General features: G+C 43.9%; 2 protein-coding genes across 2 annotated transcripts in view; both read left to right on the plus strand.

Moving 5' to 3' along the window:
• Positions 1 to 2941, plus strand: part of LOC122933158 (interleukin-18 receptor accessory protein-like) — a 48120-nt gene extending 45179 nt beyond the window's left edge. The window contains exon 10 of the mRNA XM_044287978.1: positions 608 to 2941. Coding sequence (XP_044143913.1) covers positions 608 to 945 — 338 coding nt within the window. The 3' untranslated portion in view covers positions 946 to 2941. The remainder of the gene's footprint in view (positions 1 to 607) is intronic.
• A 6488-nt stretch (positions 2942 to 9429) lies between these two features.
• SLC9A4 (solute carrier family 9 member A4) overlaps positions 9430 to 18854 on the plus strand; it is an 80689-nt gene continuing 71264 nt past the window's right edge. The window contains exons 1-2 of the mRNA XM_044285552.1: positions 9430 to 9823; positions 14694 to 15157. Of these exons, the coding sequence (XP_044141487.1) occupies positions 9625 to 9823; positions 14694 to 15157 (663 nt within the window). The 5' untranslated portion in view covers positions 9430 to 9624. The remainder of the gene's footprint in view (positions 9824 to 14693; positions 15158 to 18854) is intronic.

Here is an 18854-nt window from a genome sequence, read left to right on the forward strand (position 1 = left end):
CCCCAGTTCACCTCTCAGGGGTGGTGCAGTCACCAATCAAAGTGGATTTTTACATCACTCCCTTGATGGGGCAGAGGTATGTACTGTATTTCGTCTCGTCACCTGCCCCTCCCTATGTCTGTCAGTAGTTTTGCATAGACAAAACTGTTGACAGACTTTCTTTAACATCACAGTTGGAATATATTTTATGTTCAGTGATTGGTTTAAATTGACCACAATTGATTTATTTGTCTTTGGAGGTATACATTGCATTTATCACTGTGACTAGGCAATGAGATAACTGTAAGGTACAGTGGCGTTCATTTTATAGCCATCTATCATATAATATTGAAACTATAGTAGAAAACTGCAGTGTACTTCAGTGTTTCCCATTTACAGCCTCTTGAATATCCCAGAACTGTTCACCCCTGTTCTACTGCATTGGACAGGAAGGGACAGTTTTACTAGGGATGTGATGCCATTTCTCCAGATGTAGAGAAGTTGGTCTCTTAAGGAAAAAAAAATACAATACAAAGTATGAAATGGCTATAAGTGAGACCTCTTATCAGGTGCTAATGTAGAACCATGATATTTCTACCCATTCTTTTCAATTCTTTGTATTTTCTAGCCTATGTTGAAGATATTGCCAAGATCGTTAAGAGAAGCAGACGAGCTATTTTCATACTGACTCCGAGATACATCACAGGACCAAGCCTATTTGAGCTCCAGGCAGCTATTACATGCTCTCTGGAGGAACAAGAGAGCCTCAAACTAATTCTGATTAAGCTGGAGCCCTTTAAAGAACCAGAGAGTATACCACATATAGTGAAGAGAGCTCTGAGAGCTCTACCTATAGTCTCCTGGAAAGGGGACCTCAACAGTAAATCTGCTCATACTGCAAAGTTTTGGAAAAGGATCAGATATTATATGCCGGTGAAAAAAAGCAGGGGGAATCTAAAATTATGATTTTCTATTGTCTCAAAAACTTATGTCAGATCATTATATCACTTTAAGAATATATATCACTGATTGGATGCAAGTCTTTAAAGAGCATCTGTCATCATGTCATCATGTTAACACTATTAAACCAGACATATTGCCTGGTAAGGTTGAGCCTTCTATTATTACTTTTATTTTTATCCAAATGCAGTGATCAAAGCACCAAGAGTCTGGCTAAGCCCCTCAGAGTATCGCTTCACCTCTTCCTTTCCCTATCATGGCCTGGCAGTGCCAGACATCTTCACTTTTGGATTCCCGGCCCTGAAATCTCATGCTTGCACTGGGGAAACTTCATCAAGGAGAGCCTCTTGAGATCAACCTTGCATGCGTGAATGAAGTAGCTGGACAGTGAGGATGCCTGGCCTTGTCAATCAGGCCATGAAGGAGAGTGGCCATGGGGGAGAGACGGAGGTGAAGTGGTGCTCTGAGGGGCTAGGCCAGACCCTCAGTGCTCTGATCACTTTATCTGCATAAAAATAAGTAAGTAATTATGTTGCAATGGCAACATAGAGGGCTCATTTTATTCACCATGGTGTACCCTACTAGGCAGTATGTCAGGTTTAATGGGATTGATCATGAAGCTAAAGGGGACAGTAGAGAATATTTGACACAGTGGACAACTGCTTTTTCTGTGCAACAGACGACCATTCAAACTTTTCGTTTCATCACACAACAGCATCGTAAACAACTAAAAATCATCAGCTATTCAAAGCAGGAAGAACTGGAAACAACAGACAGATTTAAAAGAGAAAATGTGAAGTTATTGAATCTCTTCTGAATTTGATCTTTCAAACTGCGCTGCACATGTTCACTAATGTCTTCTATTATTATTATTATTATTGCCATTTAAAGGGATTCTATACCTTTTTCTTACTAACGATGTATCCTTTGGATAGGTTGTCAGCATGTGATCGGTGGGGGTCCGACACCCAGGACTCCCACCAATCAGCTACTGGTAGGGCCACGGCCTTCTCGCCGTTTCCCACAGGCCAGTGACGTTACAACTATGTTACATCGCCTGGGCGCAGCTCACCCCCCATTTAAGCTACTGCGAGCACTGCTGCCTTCTCAAACAGCTGATTGGCGGGATTCCCAGGCGTCAGGCCCCCACCAATCAGATACTGATGACCTATAGGATGCCTTTAATGAAACCCTTTAATGACCAAAACGAAGAAATTGTGTATAAATGTGTTACATATATCCAGGAGCGTAACTAAAGGCTCACGGGCCCCGGTACAAGAGTTCAGTTTGGGACCCCACTTTCCTCAGTGCTTTGTGGCCAGGGGCAGGGGAGCACATAGCCTTCATGCTGCCTGAGGCAAACATTTAAACAGCACCCCCCTCCCCCCATGCCAAATTCTTGACCTAATCCCTTTCGTCTAGCCATTTATGTATGATCCATTATAAATTTGCGCATGTAGCACCAAAATAACACACAGGACATGTTCATAGAAACCCAATTGATCTGTCTTACTTTTAGTGGTCCCTTTACACGGACACAAGCACAAGATTAGCATACACATTTTACGATAATTGTGTTTTTCCCCCTCATCTTTACCTCCTCTCAGATGCCTGTTTACATGTGTTGATGTGCTGCTGACAATCATGGCCAAGGACTGAGAATGATAATTTCAACAAATTATCGTCTTGTGTAAAAGAGTCTTTGGTCTGCAAAAGGAAACTCCTTTAAACAAAAGAACACTACATTCTGCAATAACCCTACCAGATAGAACACTTTCAAAGTAGACGACACTGCGTCAAAGAAATACATCCTATTACAGGTAGTTTCAGACTAAGTAAAAGAGGTGACACAAATGCATTGTAAGGCATTTACCTACCTAAGGGCTTGTTCACACGACCAAGCCGTGTTTTGCGGTCTGCAAATTGCGGATCCGCCAAACACGGATGCCGTCCGTGTGCCTAACGCAATTTGCGGAACAGAACAGACGGTCCTTTATAGAAATGCCTATACTTGTCCGCAAAATGGACACAAATGGGACATGACTTATAATTTTTGCGGGGCCATGGAACGGAGCCGGCTGTCTGCATCTTTTGCAGCCCCATTGAAGTGAATGGGTCCTCACACAGAACCAGACCACGGTAGTGTGAATGAGCCCTAACACATATCCCTTAGAATAGGGGTATGACCTCAATACTAATGATCCCCTTTAATAATAAGTGAGTGAGTCATGAACTAAACTAATAATAATACCTTAGGCAGATTAGCAAACAAATCACAGGATTAAAGGTAGTAAAGGTACACGTTCCAGATTCAATCAACTCACTGCCTCAACTAAGCATTAAAGTGAAAACAAAGAAAAACTTTATTCTATACTATTAATAAAAAATTAAAGATTAGCAAACAAACATTTTTCTGTAACATATTGTGAATGTAATCATATTTTTATGTTATTTATTGAATAATATTTATTTGTTATCATTTGTTCAATAAAGCTACAAAAAGGTTATTTGTTTTTATTTAATGCTGTTGGCAACATAATCTGTGTGATGAACCTTCAAAGACTACGTGGGTTATTGGCTTTGTAAACTTTAGGCCACATTCACAAGACAGCTGAAAAAAAAAACAAGCTGTTAAAAATGGACACACTTTTTCATGGCCACTTTTCGACCATTTCTGCATCTATTTTCTAGCCATCTGTCTATTTTTAATGGTCATTTGGTATCCAGTTTTAACAGCCTTTAACCCCTTTGGTACCAGTGCCGTACATGTACGGTGCTGGAGCAAAGTGCAAACATGGCGCCCACTCGCTCATGCAGCGGGCATCATGGCTGGTGGGTCTCCACTGTTTCAAACAGCAGAGACTCGCTTCTAAGGACCGCAACCAGCAGTAATGCCGATCGCGGTCATTAAAGCTAGAGATGAGCGATTTTCCGGTTATGAAATTCATTTGCGATTCGTTTACTGGTAAAAGGTAAATTGCTTTATGGATTCCATTACCACAGACCATAATGCAATTGTATGACAGAATGCATAACGGAATGCCTTTAGAGGCATTCCGTTATTCATTCCATTATAATAGAAGTCTATGGGCTGCATAACAGATCCGTCCCATTTATGTTATGCAGGAAAGGATTCCATGTTCTATTTTTTTACGGTGAGGATGAATCACGGACACATTAAAGTTAAATAGGTCTCGATTAGTGTTGATCTAGCATGCTTGGCTGAACACCAGTTTGGCTTAAGCATCGCGATGCTCGGCACATCACGGTGTTCGGCCGAATACCGCGTGTGCTCGAGAGCGATGATCGGGTCTCCTCCCTGTACGTTTGTTGGCTGCTATGCAGCCAATAAACGTGCAGGTAAATGCTGCCATTAACTGTAATGTGGACACTGAGGCTTTCCGCAGCCTGATGGCGGCAGTGGTCCCTCGTTACTCAGTCCTCAGCCGCCACAATTTTTTCTGGTGTGCCATCCCCATCTTACACCAGCATGTGTCCCATAACATCACCCGTGCCCTTACCAATGCAGTTATTGGTAAGGTCCACTTAATGACTCAAACATGGACAAGTGCTTGTGGCTAGGGACACTACATTTCCCTGAGGGCACACTGGGTGAACTTCGTGGAGGCCGGGAGCGAGTCATACCCTGGGATGGCACAGGTGCTACCGATGCCAAGGATTGCGAGCCCTACTTCCATCAGGATTTCCGCCACCACCTACATTAGTGGCTGCAACCCCTCCTTCCACTCATCCATCTCCTCCTCCACTTCCACCTCTGAATTCTCATCTTGCAGCACAAGTCAGCCATCAGTCAGTAGCTGGAAGCAGTGTAGCACTGCAGTGGGAAAGTGGCAACAGGCCGTACTGAAATTAATATGTTTAGGTGACAAACAGCACACCGCCGCAGAGCGGTGGCAGGAGATAAGGGACCAGACTGAGCTGTGGCTCTCGCCACTCAACATACAACCAGGCATGGTTGTGTCTGATAATGGCTGTAACTTGGTGGCGGCTTTGGAGCTCAGCAAGCTCACACATACCATGCCTAGCCCACGTGTTCAACTTAGTGGTTCAGCTGTTTCTCAAAACCTACCCCAATTTGCCTGAGCTACTGGTGAAGGTGCACCGCAGGTGTGCTCATTTCCGAAAGTCATCTACAGCTGCCTCTGGTCTGGCAACGCTGCAGCAGCTATTGCAATTGCCAGCTCACCGACTGTTGTGCGACGTGAGCACACGCTAGAACTCTACGTTCCACATGTTGGCCAGGCTTTGTGAGCAGCAGAGGGCAGTAGTGGAATACCAGCTGCAACATGGTCATTGCATTTCCAGTCAGTTTCCGCTCTTCACAAGCGACGAGTGGGCATGGATGTCTGACCTCTGTGAGGTTTTACGCAACTTTAAGGAATCCACACAGATGGTGAGTGGCGGTGCCGCTATTATCAGTGCAACCATCCCACTTCTGTGTCTACTGAAATGCTCGTTGCTCACAATGAAGAGGGTAGTACCCACAGCAGGTTTATTCCATCTGTTCAGTGTGGATGGGCCGAAGAGGAGGAAGAGGATGAGGAGATTGAGAGTCATCCTCCTGATGAGGACAGCAAAGTTTTGTCTGTTGGGATTCTGGCACACGTGGCTGACTTTATGTTAGGCTGCCTTTCCCTTGACCCTTGCGTTATACGCATTTTGGCCAACGTCGATTACTGGTTGTTCACCCTTCTTGACCCCCGCTACAAAAATAACTTCTCATCTCCCATTCCTGTGGTGGAGAGGACTAGCAAATGGTGCAATACCAGAAGATTCTTGTGGAAAAATTTCTTAAACAAATTTCCAGCTGACAACGCTGGAGGCAGAGTACGTAGTTCCTTGGGCAACCTGAGGAGGGGAGACGAGGGGAACACACAGCAGTTGCAGCAGAGGCAGGGCAACACTCTCCAAGGCCTGGGACAGTTTCATGAAACCCCGCCAGCATCTCATCTCATGAAACCTCACCCTGATGCACGGCCTAGTGTCACAAGGAGAGAAAAGTTTTGGAAGATGGTGAAGGAGTACGAAGCAGACCGTGTCAGTGTCCTCAATGATCCCTCTGTGCCTTGCAACTATTGGTTGTCCAAGCTGGACATGTGGCACGAACTGGCGCTCTACGCCTTGGAGGTGCTGGCCTGCCCTGCCGCCAACGTTTTGTCACAACTGAAAATGCTGACAGGTTGACTCATCAAAATGAACAAGGCCTGGATTGCCCCTGACTTCTCTACTACACCAGAGGAAAGTGGCTCAACATAAAGGCACTTTAAATGTGACTTTTCTGTTGTATTGAATGCACTGTATTCCTATGCACCCTTCCACCACAAAAAAGGGTATATGGTTCATTCTTTTTTTTTTAATCCTCCTCCTCCTCCTCCATCATATCAGCATGCTTATTAGGCTGCCCTCACTCCTATTGTTTTTGATGGTCAGCTCAGCAGCAGGCCCTCAACCATAATTTGTTTGATAGTCAGCTCACCAACAGACCCTCAACCATAATTTTTTCGATGCTCAGCTCAGCAGCAGGCACTCGCCCCTAATGTTTTAGAGAGTCAGCTCAGCAGTAGACCCTCACCCATAATATTTTAGATGGTCAGTGCCTTTGGTTTGTGCTGTGACAGTGTTGCCACACTTGCGGTTGCTCGCGGCAATGTTTTGTTGTGAGAACATGCAGCTATGGTTGTCCTGGGTTCCTGTGTGGTTGTGGTTTGTGCTGTGTCCTTTAATGTTGGTATAGACACGAGCACTTGTGCACGGGTTCCAGTCAGTGTGTATGTTGCAGGAAAGTGTGTTATGGGTTACCCTTACCTGGCAATGCCATATGCTGTATGTGTTCCCCTCTCCTTGCAGCCTGGCCTCGGATAGAGACTCCTGTTCCTCCATGACTGGGATGAACAGGTCGTCTCTTCCCGGCTCCTTGGTGAGGGATTACCAGGGCGACTCAGGGTCTCTAGGAATCCAGAGTATGAGCCGTCCTGCCATCGGGGTCCGCTCATACGGTGAGGAGTCAGGAAGAGGATTAGGGACGCTGTAGAAGGTGACCTGCTCCCTTATTACTCCTTTTGGCCAGGCTAATCCCCTTTTATCCTTTGACACCGCACGGTAGGGGGTTTCCCCCACTCCCCACCATGACAGTCAGCTCAGCAGCAGGCCCTCGCCCCTAATGTTTTAGATGGTCAGCTCAGCAGCAGGCCCTCAAAAATAATATTTTAGATGGTCAGATCAGAAGCAGGCCTTCGCCCCTAATGTTTTAGTGGGTCAACTCAGCAGCAGACCCTCACCCCTAATGTTTTAGATGGTCAGATCAGCAGCAGGCCCTCAATCCTAATGTTTTAGAGGGTCACCAGCAGGCTCCTGCTTCTAATGTTTTTGAGGGTCACCAGCAGGCTATCAATCATAATTTTTCAAGGGTGTGTATGATGCCCTCCTTTATGTGTAATAAAGGGTTTATTGGAGTGCCGCTTCCTTGTAATTTATGGCAGCACTTGCACTTTATATACAAGTAAATATACAGGAAAGAATGTTTCCTAAAATTTTTCCCTCTAAAATCGATTTTATCTTCAGGTTGGTGCGTATTATTGTCAGTCTGTAAAAGTGGTGTACTACTCAGACAACATCGTTACCAGCAGCGACCATGCTGTTCCCGAACCATTTCAGTGGTGTTTCCATCCTTTTCTGACCTTTTCCTGTGAACCGACACCCTCTCCTCTTCAGAGCAGGGGGTGCCTGGTTTAATGCTTGAGTTCTCCCATTGACTTCCATTGTCCTTGGGTGCTCGGTAGAGCATCCGAGCATCCCGAGGTGTTCTACTCAAGCACCCGAGCACTTTTGTGCTTGATCAACACTAGTCTCAATCCGTCCCGGCCACTGCACGGATGTTGCCAGTGCATTGGGGTCTGTGTCAGGTTGCAGCATCGGGAGTCCTGAGTGCCTGTCAATGGCCAGCCAAGCAAGCTATGAAGACAACCACCTGCCATACTCAGTCAGTGCCCTCTTCTGTGACACCTGCACAATAGTGATGAGAGGCAGGGGCAATATTCGAATTAGCGATATTTTGCAAATATTTAGTAGAATATTCGTCATGTATTCGCAAATTTGAGATTGTATTCTTTGTTGTGAAAATCGGCAATGTAATATTCGTGTAATGCGCGCGAAATACAGGAGTGGGTCACTTATGCTACATTTTTCAAGCTGGTATAAGTTTTCTGAGACTGGAGAAAATGGTTGGCACAGCAGAACATTAGAATAGCTTTATATTCAGATAGAGTGCTCCAATATGTTCGCGCTTGCAAAATTTTGGCAATATCTGCTACACTATAGATCAATCTAACTTATAGTGACTATCTTCCCCTAACTATCTGAATTATATATATAAGTTAACTGTCTAATATAATAACACAAAGCACAGAACACAGCAATTACACTGCTGTCTCTTTCATAACTGCAATAAGCTTTAGAAAATGGCTGCTGGGGAGGTTCTTATATAGTACGGGGTAGGCAACTTTTCTATTGGTTGCTAGGGATGTTGCTAAACTATGACAAAGCCTTCTCATTGGCCCACAAGCTAGAAAAAGGGAGGGATGATCACCTGATGTGTACTGTGTTAAAAAAAAAAAACATTAATCATCATTACGACTAAATAGCACCATATTCTAAATATTCGCAAATTCTCTAAGTGCCGATATTAGCGTAAAAATTCGCTTTTTGAATTTTTACGCTCAACGCTACTGCACAACCTAGATTTCCATCTCCATATTCTGTCCCTCTTGCCTTATGCAGCCCACAGTACCACTTTCACCATCTGTTCACCCCTAACAGAGTCTCCGCCACTTTTTGCCTTCCAAAACTGTTGAAAGCTGTAGTTAAAGAAGGGTGAGCTCCTTCCTCTTCTTGTTTGGTGCACTGCCATTGTGTTCTTTTTAATTTTCTGCTGTTTAGCAGCTTTTTACAGTCAAATTGAAAACCAAAATAATAAGTAATTATACAGGTCAGCATACTGATATGAATGTCTTATAATCTTTTGATGTAATCTGCAAAATGATAATCATAATATTTTTATGGACAAGTCTCCTTTTTTTAAAGACTGCATGACTTTATGTATGATTGGAAACCTTGTTCAACCCCCCATTGCATATGTTACCTGTGCAAAATATATGATTAGAAAAATAACATTGGTTTTAAACACAATTGAAAATCTTCCATTAGATGTTATTTCACAAAAAATAAAATAAAATACTGAAACAAATCTCAGTTCAGAGAAGGAAATCATTAAAGTAATTTATCGGACTGCTCACAAGGTGGCAACCTTGTTATCTCTAAGCTCAGAGAGTTTCTAAACCACACCTGTGCACACAAAACTACTGCTGATGTCAGTGTTCCCGTTGTATCATGTTTGACAATGGCACAGTGTCAGTAAGCAACGTCTGGGTGGACGTTCTTGTCGGGGAGACTGGTGGACAAAATTACATTTTTGTATTTTTAAGAGAACATGAATAATATCTTAACCCTCAGATAACTTTCTCCTAAGAGAATCATCCTTCTTTCCCAGCATGGTATTAGAACCACGTTACATACATTTATAGCACGTCCCTATTTCCTGCCTGTATAACAATGTATTGGTAACGTTTAATTTTTATTGTTGCTAAGTAAATGACTTACACATAAAATATGGAACCGAGCGTTCTTCTCACATTTCTGATGATTTTCAAAATCGCAAGTGGAAGCTCAGAAGTCACCGTTGGGAGCCCAGCTATAGAAGGTGCAGAAACCAATGCAGGATTACATGCCTTCACTGTGGATTACAGTTTGGTCCAAATCCCCTATGAAATCACACTATGGATTATTCTTGCTTCCTATGCTAAAATCGGTAAGTTGTTTGCAATGCAAATTTCATATATCCTTCTATAGTCTAGTATTGTTGACCCTTTCAACATAGGTCATTTATTCATGGAAAGGTAAATCTCTGCTTGTTCTCACACTTTCTAAAAAAAAAAAAATATATGAACTGTAAAAGCCAACAAAATACATTTTGAAGTTCTATGCACCTTAGAGGTTTAAGACATATAGGGGTATGTTCACACAGAGATTTGTTGCAGACATTTCTGTGACTATCCCATATATCTGAAGGAGCTTATAATAATCCAAGCACATACTTAAAAAAAAATCTAATTCACATGTATAGAACTGATTTTTTGTATATGAAATGTATCTGCTGTATTAGTATATGAAATGTATAACTATGAATGCGAATGTATCCTTAAAACCTTTTATCTTTTACATGATTAAATATCACTGTATTAATTTTACATTACATAATTTCCATATATACATCTGGCAAAAAATCCATAAAAAAATCTTTTTTTATATTTCAGTTTTTAAAACATTTTATTTACAGTCAAATTCAATTAACTGAGTGTACAGTGATGCTTGAAATTTTAAAAACCCTTCAGAATTGTACAGTATATATTTCTGCATAAATTTTACCTTATAGGACACAAGTCCTAAAGGTAAAGATAACCAAATCAAACAAATGAGTAAAAAATATTAGACTTGGCCACTTATTTATTGAAGAAAATGATTCAATATGACATACTGTATCTTTGAGTGGCAAAAGTATGTGAATTTGTAAACCTTTATTTTCAGTATCTGGTGTGACCCCCCTTGTGCAGCAATAACTGCAACTCAACATTTCTAGTAATTGTTGATTATTTCTGCACATCAGCTTGAAAGAATATTAGCCCATTCCTCAGTACAAAACAGCTTCAACTCTGTTATGTTGGTGGGTTTCCTACCATGAACTGCTTGCTTCAGGTCCTTCCACATCATTTCTATTTTATTAAAGTCAGGACTTAGTCTTGGCCATTCCAAAACTTTATTCTTCTTTAAGGGAGTTCTCAGGGAATTAAGAAAATGAAAATACTTAAATATTACTTTATTATAAATATATTCCCAAATACCTTTCATTAGTTATAATGGCTCGTTTTGTCTAGGAAGCAATCATTAGGAAAAATAAAATGGCCACCGTCCTAGTGCACACAAAACCTGTCCTAATCACACATGAGGACAAGATACTTCACAACACTGAGCTAAAGAGCTGCCTCATCCTCATCTCTGCTCTACTTGTCAGGGATTATGGTCCTGAATACAGATGATAAAATCTTCAGCTGAAATGCAGTTCATGAGGAGATATGAAGCCTGTTATGTTAGTTAGGGAACAGTGCAGACCTGATCCCATACCACTGTCCCTACCTACTTGCATGATCCTCCCTAAACGGTGACCCCCTAACTGGGTGATGGTCCCTGAGCCAACTAAGTGCACAGGATCTGATTAGGGAAGACAAAAGGGAAGTCAAAACCAGAGAATAACTTTAAAATTAATGATGAGCAAAGTATTAAAAGTATTAAAGGGTTTCTGTCATCAGAAAAATGGGTATCAACCTGGTGGATATTAGCGATGTGCTAATGTCAGCTGAACATAACTATATTAGTTCCCATGTCACTATGTGCCACTGTTATTTAGAAAAACTAACTTTTATAATATGCTAATTAGCCTCTAGGAGCGGGGGGGGGGGGGGGGGAGGGGGTCTGAGCGTTGCTCCTGCTCCTAGAGGCTCCGTTCACTCACCTCTTTCCACGCCCTTCTACACTTGACAGGGCCAGGCCAGCATTGGTCTACTGTCTGCCTGGGAAATGTCACGCCTGCGCCGCCCCGTTCAGTATTCGGTGTAGGCGCAATTCCTTACTGCACCTGCGCTGAATACATCGCAGTATATTATAAAAGTTTGTTTTTCTAAATAACGGCGGCACATAGTGACATAGGAATAATATAGGGAAGAAAAACAAACGAACCAGCACCTCCATAATAAGTAAATTTGAGAACGCAGGTGCGCGCTACCTTGGCTGAAACACAATGGAATTAGTAGAACTACAGGTAACAGCACACTGCTAGTCAATTGCACAAAGATATAAGCAAATACTGAATACAAAATAGCTGCTTGGTGGCCATACTTGCTGCAAGGGCAGTTAGAAGCTCTTTGTGCATATAATTGATCAAAAATATGTCGGGCCCATCTACCGGACGACAAGGTAGCTTCCAATCAGATGGGGCCTACTCTAAAGTGCCTCTCCTGGGCTTACAGCCTACAATCTGGGCAAAGTAGCACCCAGCTATATCCTACACATGCCCCTGCCAGGCTGTCAGCCTGCAATATGGGCAAAGTAGAATACAGCTGTACAATCTATCTAATTAAAAGCACATGGTAAATGGGCGGTGGTGCACGGTTCAAACTCACCACCAGGAGGCGCCAACCCCCCCCCCCCCAGTGGCAGTGACAATAGGGAAGAAAAACAAACGAACCAGCACCTCCATAAAAGGTAAATTTGAGAACGCAGGTGCACGCTACCTTGGCTGAAACACAATGGAATTAGTAGAACTACAGGTAACAGCACACTGCTAGTCAATTGCACAAAGATATAAGCAAATACTGAATACAAAATAGCTGCTTGGTGGCCATACTTGCTGCAAGGGCAGTTAGAAGCTCTTTGTGCATATAATTGATCAAAAATATGTCGGGCCCATCTACCGGACGACAAGGTAGCTTCCAATCAGATGGGGCCTACTCTAACGTGCCTCTCCTGGGCTTACAGCCTACAATCTGGGCAAAGTAGCACCCAGCTATATCCTACACATGCCCCTGCCAGGCTGTCAGCCTGCAATATGGGCAAAGTAGAATACAGCTGTACAATCTATCTAATTAAAAGCACATGGTAAATGGGCGGTGGTGCACGGTTCAAACTCACCACCAGGAGGCGCCAACCCCCCCCCCCCCCAGTGGCAGTGACAATAGGGAAGAAAAACAAACGAACCAGCACCTCCATAAAAGGTAAATTTGAGAACGCAGGTGCACGCTACCTTGGCTGAAGCACAATGGAATTAGTAGAACTACAGGTAACAGCACATTCCTTGATTTGCTCCTCTCGCCAAGCCTGCTTGAAGAGGGACTTGAGCATCCGCAGTCACAAGAAGACGACGGTGGGGAATGGCAATTAGTGTTTCACAAGGTGGATGATGATGATGAGACACAGTTACCAATAGGTCAACCGCAATTAGTGTCTCAAGAGGTTCATCATGAGTATGAGACACAGTTGTCAATAAGTGAGGTTCTTGTTAGGTCAACAAGTCAGGAGGATTACCAGAGTGAGGAAGTTGAAGAGGGGGTGGTGGACGATGAAATCACTGATCAAACCTGGGAAGGTGGCAAGCCGAGCGAGGACAGCAGTACAGAGGGGGAGGGATCCACAGCACCGCAACAGGCTGGAAGAGGCAGTGGGATGGCAAAAGGGAGAAGGAGGGCCACTCCAAACAAGCCCACAACTGTTCCCCAGAGAACCCCCTTGTGGCAGTCTCCCTTGCCAAGTGGTAGGGGCTCCGCAGTCTGGCACTTTTTTGAGGAAAGTGCGGACGATAAAAGAATTGTCATTTGCAACCTGTGCCGTACCAAAATGAGCAGGGGCGTGAACACTAGCAACCTCACTACCACCATCATGATCCGCCACATGGCATCAAACACCCTAATAGGTGGGCCAAACACCTGGTAGTGTCTGCGGGTCACACCACTGCCTCTTCTTCCCCTGTATCAAGTGCCGGCCGATCCCCTGTCCAAGACGCAGGCCCGGATGCCTCCCGCCCTGCATCTGGACCTTCGCAAGCACCATCATCTAGCACATCCACTTCTGTGTCCAAGCGCGGTGTACAGATGTCCATACCCCAGGCCTTTAAACGAAAGCGCAAATACCCACCCACAGGCCATAGCACTAAATGCGCACCTTTCCAAAATGCTGGCCCTGGAAATGTTGCCATTTAGGCTTGTGGACACTGAGGCTTTCCGCAGCCTGATGTCGGCAGCGGTCCCTCGTTACTCTGTCCCAAGCCGCCAATATTTTTCACGGTGTGCAGTTCCAGCCTTACTCCAGCATGTGTCCCGTAACATCACCCGTGCCCTTACCAATGCAGTTATTGGGAAGGTCCACTTAACAACTGACACATGGACAAGTGCTTGTGGCCAGGGACACTACACTTCCCTGAGGGCACACTGGGTGAATTTTGTGGAGGCCGGGAGTGTGTCATACCCTGGGATGGCACAGGTGCTACTGATGCCAAGGATTGCGGGCCCTACTACCATCAGGATTTCCGCCACCACCTACATTAGTGGCTGCAACCCCCCCTTCTCCTCCTCCACCTCCTCCTCCACTTCCACCTCTGACTTGTCATCTTGCAGCACCAGTCAGCCATCAGCAGCTGGAAGCAGTGTAGCACTGCAGTGGGGAAACGGCAACAGGCCGCGCTGAAACTAATGTGTTTAGGTGACAGACAGCACACCGCTGCCGAGCGGTGGCAGGGGATAAGGGACCAGACTGAGCTGTGGCTCTCACCACTCAACATACAACCAGGCATGGTTGTGTCTGATAATGTCCGTAACTTGGTGGCGGCTTTGGAGCTCGGCAAGCTCACACACATACCATGCCTAGCCCACAAGTTCAACTTAATGGTTCAGCAGTTTCTCAAAACCTACCCCAATTTCCCTGAGCTACTGGTGAAGGTGTGCTGAGTGTGTGCCCATTTCTGAAAGTCATCTACAGCTGACGCCGCTCTGGGTTTTGACTTATCAAACATAAGTTTCTTTCAGGTCTGTCACAGTACTATTTTCAACATTGATATAATTTTTTTTATTCTTCAGGATTTCATCTCTACCACAAATTGCCAGCAATAATGCCGGAAAGCTGCATCCTGATTGCCATTGGTGTCTTACTTGGTGCAATTATTTTTGGAACAGATCACAAATCTCCACCTGCTATGAAGACTAATATTTATTTCCTTTATCTCTTGCCTCCAATTGTGCTTGAAGGAGGATATTTTTTACCTACTCGACCTTTTTTTGACAACATTGGAACCATTATTACGTGGTCAGTGATGGGGACCCTAATGAATGCTTTTGGCATTGGCCTTTCCCTGTATGGTATATGCCAGATTAAAGCCTTTGAATTAAGTAACGTATCTCTGCTACAAAACCTGTTATATGGAAGTCTTATTTCAGCAGTGGATCCAGTGGCTGTCCTTGCTGTGTTTGAGGAGGTTTCTGTCAATGAACAGCTAAATATGATTATTTTTGGAGAGTCACTGTTGAATGATGGCATGACTGTGGTAAGTAGCTATACGTCATTGATCAAAAACAAACCTTCAGGTCATTACTATAGTATAGTATAACTATAGTATAACTCTCGACATACTGCCCTTGATCCAGAGTTCAATCCAATTACAAATTACAGTATACTTTCTAAACCAGTCTCCGCATTTGGACAGTATGAAACGCTTTTTTAAACTTCCAAAACATTATATTCAGAGGCAGAGCCATGGAAAAAAAAGCTAATCAAGCCTGAATAGGAATGATTTAAAAACACTATTTATGTGGTTAATAAAATGTATTTTTACCAACCACCTTAGTGGTCCATCAGGCTTATTATAGGGAGCACAGGAGTGGGGTTGTAGATACTTGTTTTGTGACTCCAAGCAAATACAGACATTGACTGAACTGCACCAATTCATAGACATCTGTCCCGACACTGAATTGTGATTCATACAATGCCTACACTTTCACCCTACTCATTTCAACACAAGTTGGTACAGTAGCATATACAGTACAGGCCGCATCATAGGGTGCTTGTTGTGCAGAATATGTACAGTAGCAGTGTCTGGCTATAATGTTCGGCTGCACATGTAACAGCCCTTAATAAACTCTCCACTCCCTGATGTAGCATCAGCCACACAGATGATGTATGAGATTTATGAGATCATAGGACCTCACCATGACGCCATCCACCGGACTTGGGGGATCGGGCAGAGTAGCATAAAGTCCCTGGTTACCAAGGGGATCTCTAGGTGGCTCAAATACAGCTAGGGAATGATAACGAGAAACAGTACCACTACTTCTGTAGGAACTGACGGAAGTGAATAAAATAGATTTTGCAGCTCATTCCAAGATTCCCCATACTGTGGATTAACACGCAGTAGTAGCTGATTGTAGCAGTTTTAACAGCGATGCGCTCAAAAAGATAACTGGAACAGTAATAATACACTCAATATGGTACACCTAATTATGATAATTACTACTGATTAGGGTTGAGCGAACCCAAACTTTTCGACTTTTTCACTGAAGTTCGGGTTCGGTGTTCGGGTGATTTTATTATTTTCCATTATAACATGGTTATATTGGAAAATAATAGCTTTCTTAAGACAGAATGCTAAATAAAATGGCCATTGAGGGGTTAAAAATAATAATAAAAAAAAAAACTTGCCTCATTGACTTGATCGCACAGCCTCTTCTTTCTTCAGGACCTGTGATGACGTCACCATGTGGTGACAGCGGTGACGTTATCGCAGGTCCTGCTGAATGAAGATAGAAGAACCTGCGATGATGTCGCTGCGCTCACCACGTTGTGAGTGCAGTGACGGCATCGCAGGTACTTTTGCAGGTCCTGCAGAAAGAAGAAAGAAGAGGATACCGGCTGCGCGATCAAGTAAACGAGGTGAGTTTTTTTAAAAATTATTTTTAACCCCACAATAGCCATTTTATTTAGCATTCTGTCTTAAGAATGCTTATATTTTCCGTTGTAACCATGTTATAATGGAAAATAATAAAGTGAAGTGCGGGTCCCCGTTGACTTTAATGGGGTCCGGGTTCTGGGTCAAGCTCGGGTCCCAAACCCGAACTTTGACCTGAAGTTCGGCCGAACCCGGCGAACCCGAACTTCCAGGGGTTTGCTCATCCCTACTACTGAATATTTACCTATACTAAATCTGCAGAACAGATTACTTACACAAGGGTAGGAATACTGGCAATAGACTGGTGCATAGCTACCTATTACAAGTGAAGCATGGTGGCACTTGCCTGTCAAGAAAAATCAATGGAACATACAGATGTAGTTCTTGTGTGGCATGCAGCTCCAGCACTACAACTAAGGAGGTCATTCAAATGACCGCATTTATCAATTGTTGGACACAAGGGGTAATCTATTTATTTACCTGCAGATGTGGCATCCAATATGTGGGCAAGACCATACGAGTGCTCAGTAAAAGAATTAGGGATCATGCCAGCATTATTCACCTGGAGAATGATACTTCGGTCGCTCAACACATCAGGGAATGTCATGGAGGGGACTTTTTATTCATTTCCTTCCAGGCCACCAATAAGAAGTGGTGATTCTGATCATAAAGTGTTAAAATGGGAGGCCTGAGTAATATTTAGGCTGGGCACAGTGAACCTGAACCGTAGGGCCTGTTCACATGGTGTTTTTTACCAGCAGAATTTTGGACAAATATTAAACTGATTGAAATGAATGGGAGGCAGAAAACCAATGGCTGCCGGTGAAATTTCAGCAAGGGTGTCCGCACCAAAATTCCACCTGCAAAGAACACTGTGTAAATGGGTCTTTAGACTTACACAAGCTGCACTTGGAGTCTATATAGACTTTATTGGTTCAGTAACTTACAGCTCAATGTCCTACAGATTTAGCATAGGAAAATATCAGTGGTAATTATCATAATTAGGTGTACCATATTGAGTGTATTATTACTGTTCCAGTTATCTTTTTGAGTGCATCGCTGTTAAAACTACTACAATCAGCTACTACTGTGTGTTAGCAGCTTTAACATTCTACAGTATCAGTAATCTTGGAACGTTTCACTGTATATTTATTCAGCTATATTTGAGCCTCTTAGCAATTCCCTGGGTAACAAGGGACAATTGACACTCCTCTGCCCGGTCCCCAAGGTTGGCATAAGGAATTGGTTGACCAGTGGGTAATGTCATGGTGATGTCCTACCAGAAGCGCAGCTATAGGGGCTGCAGAGGTAGCAGTCTCTAACGGGCCCAGGAACCTGAGGTGGTCCAGAGACCCTTGTGCCACATAAGAAGACACCGGTATTATAGAAAGTACATGCTGGTCAAGTTACACCTCTGGCTGGAGGGAAGGGGTTAGGTCAAGAATTTGGCATGGGGGGTGCATTTTAAATTTTTGCCTCAGGCTTCCCTGCTCCTGGCCACAAAGCACTAAGGGAAGGGGGGCCCAAGCTGAACTCTTGAATCATGGCCCATGAGCCTTTAGCTAGACCCCGTGTCTTACGATCCCAGTCTTTGCCCGTATGGCTGATGCTACATTGAGGGGTGGATCAGAGGGTTTATTAAGGATTGTGTCTAAACTCCATGCACCGTAAGAGTCATATGAGATGCTAAAGTCACGTCAGTTTGAAGCAGCCGCAGGATATAGCAACAGGGTAATATCTACATCCCTGTGGTAATAAAGATAGTAATATAATTGAAAAATAATAATAACTAAGCCTAATAATGGTGTTTATCCCCTTAAGGACACATGACGTACCGGTACGTCATTTGTTGTTCCGATCACCGCCGCCCGGCGGGCGGTGATCGGAACAAGGTGCCTGCTCAAATCATTGAGCAGGCAGCTCGACTAAATGCACGGGGGGTCCCATGACCCCCCCGTGTCGGTGATCGCAGCGAACCGCAGGTCAATTCAGACCTGCGGTTTGCTGCGCTTTCTGCAGTTTCTGATCCGGATTAGAAACTTTAATATGCCTAAAATATATATTTGTCCCCCCCCCTGCACCGCTGAATGATTTTATGCCAGCGGGTGGTGCAGAGGGGGTTGCAGGCAGTGCGGGAGGCGGGCGGTGCGGCAGGCGGGATCGCGATCCCCCGCCCGCCTACTCTTGAATATTCATTGGCGGCCAGTGGTTATAACAGAGTGTCAGCACATTGCTGACACTCTGGTATAAACGTCTGACACCTGTGCTGTGATGTCAGCCGTTTAACCCTTTCCATACC

The sequence above is a fragment of the Bufo gargarizans genome, chromosome 3 (genome assembly GCF_014858855.1).
Source record: "Bufo gargarizans isolate SCDJY-AF-19 chromosome 3, ASM1485885v1, whole genome shotgun sequence".
In the NCBI taxonomy this organism is placed as follows: domain Eukaryota; kingdom Metazoa; phylum Chordata; class Amphibia; order Anura; family Bufonidae; genus Bufo; species Bufo gargarizans.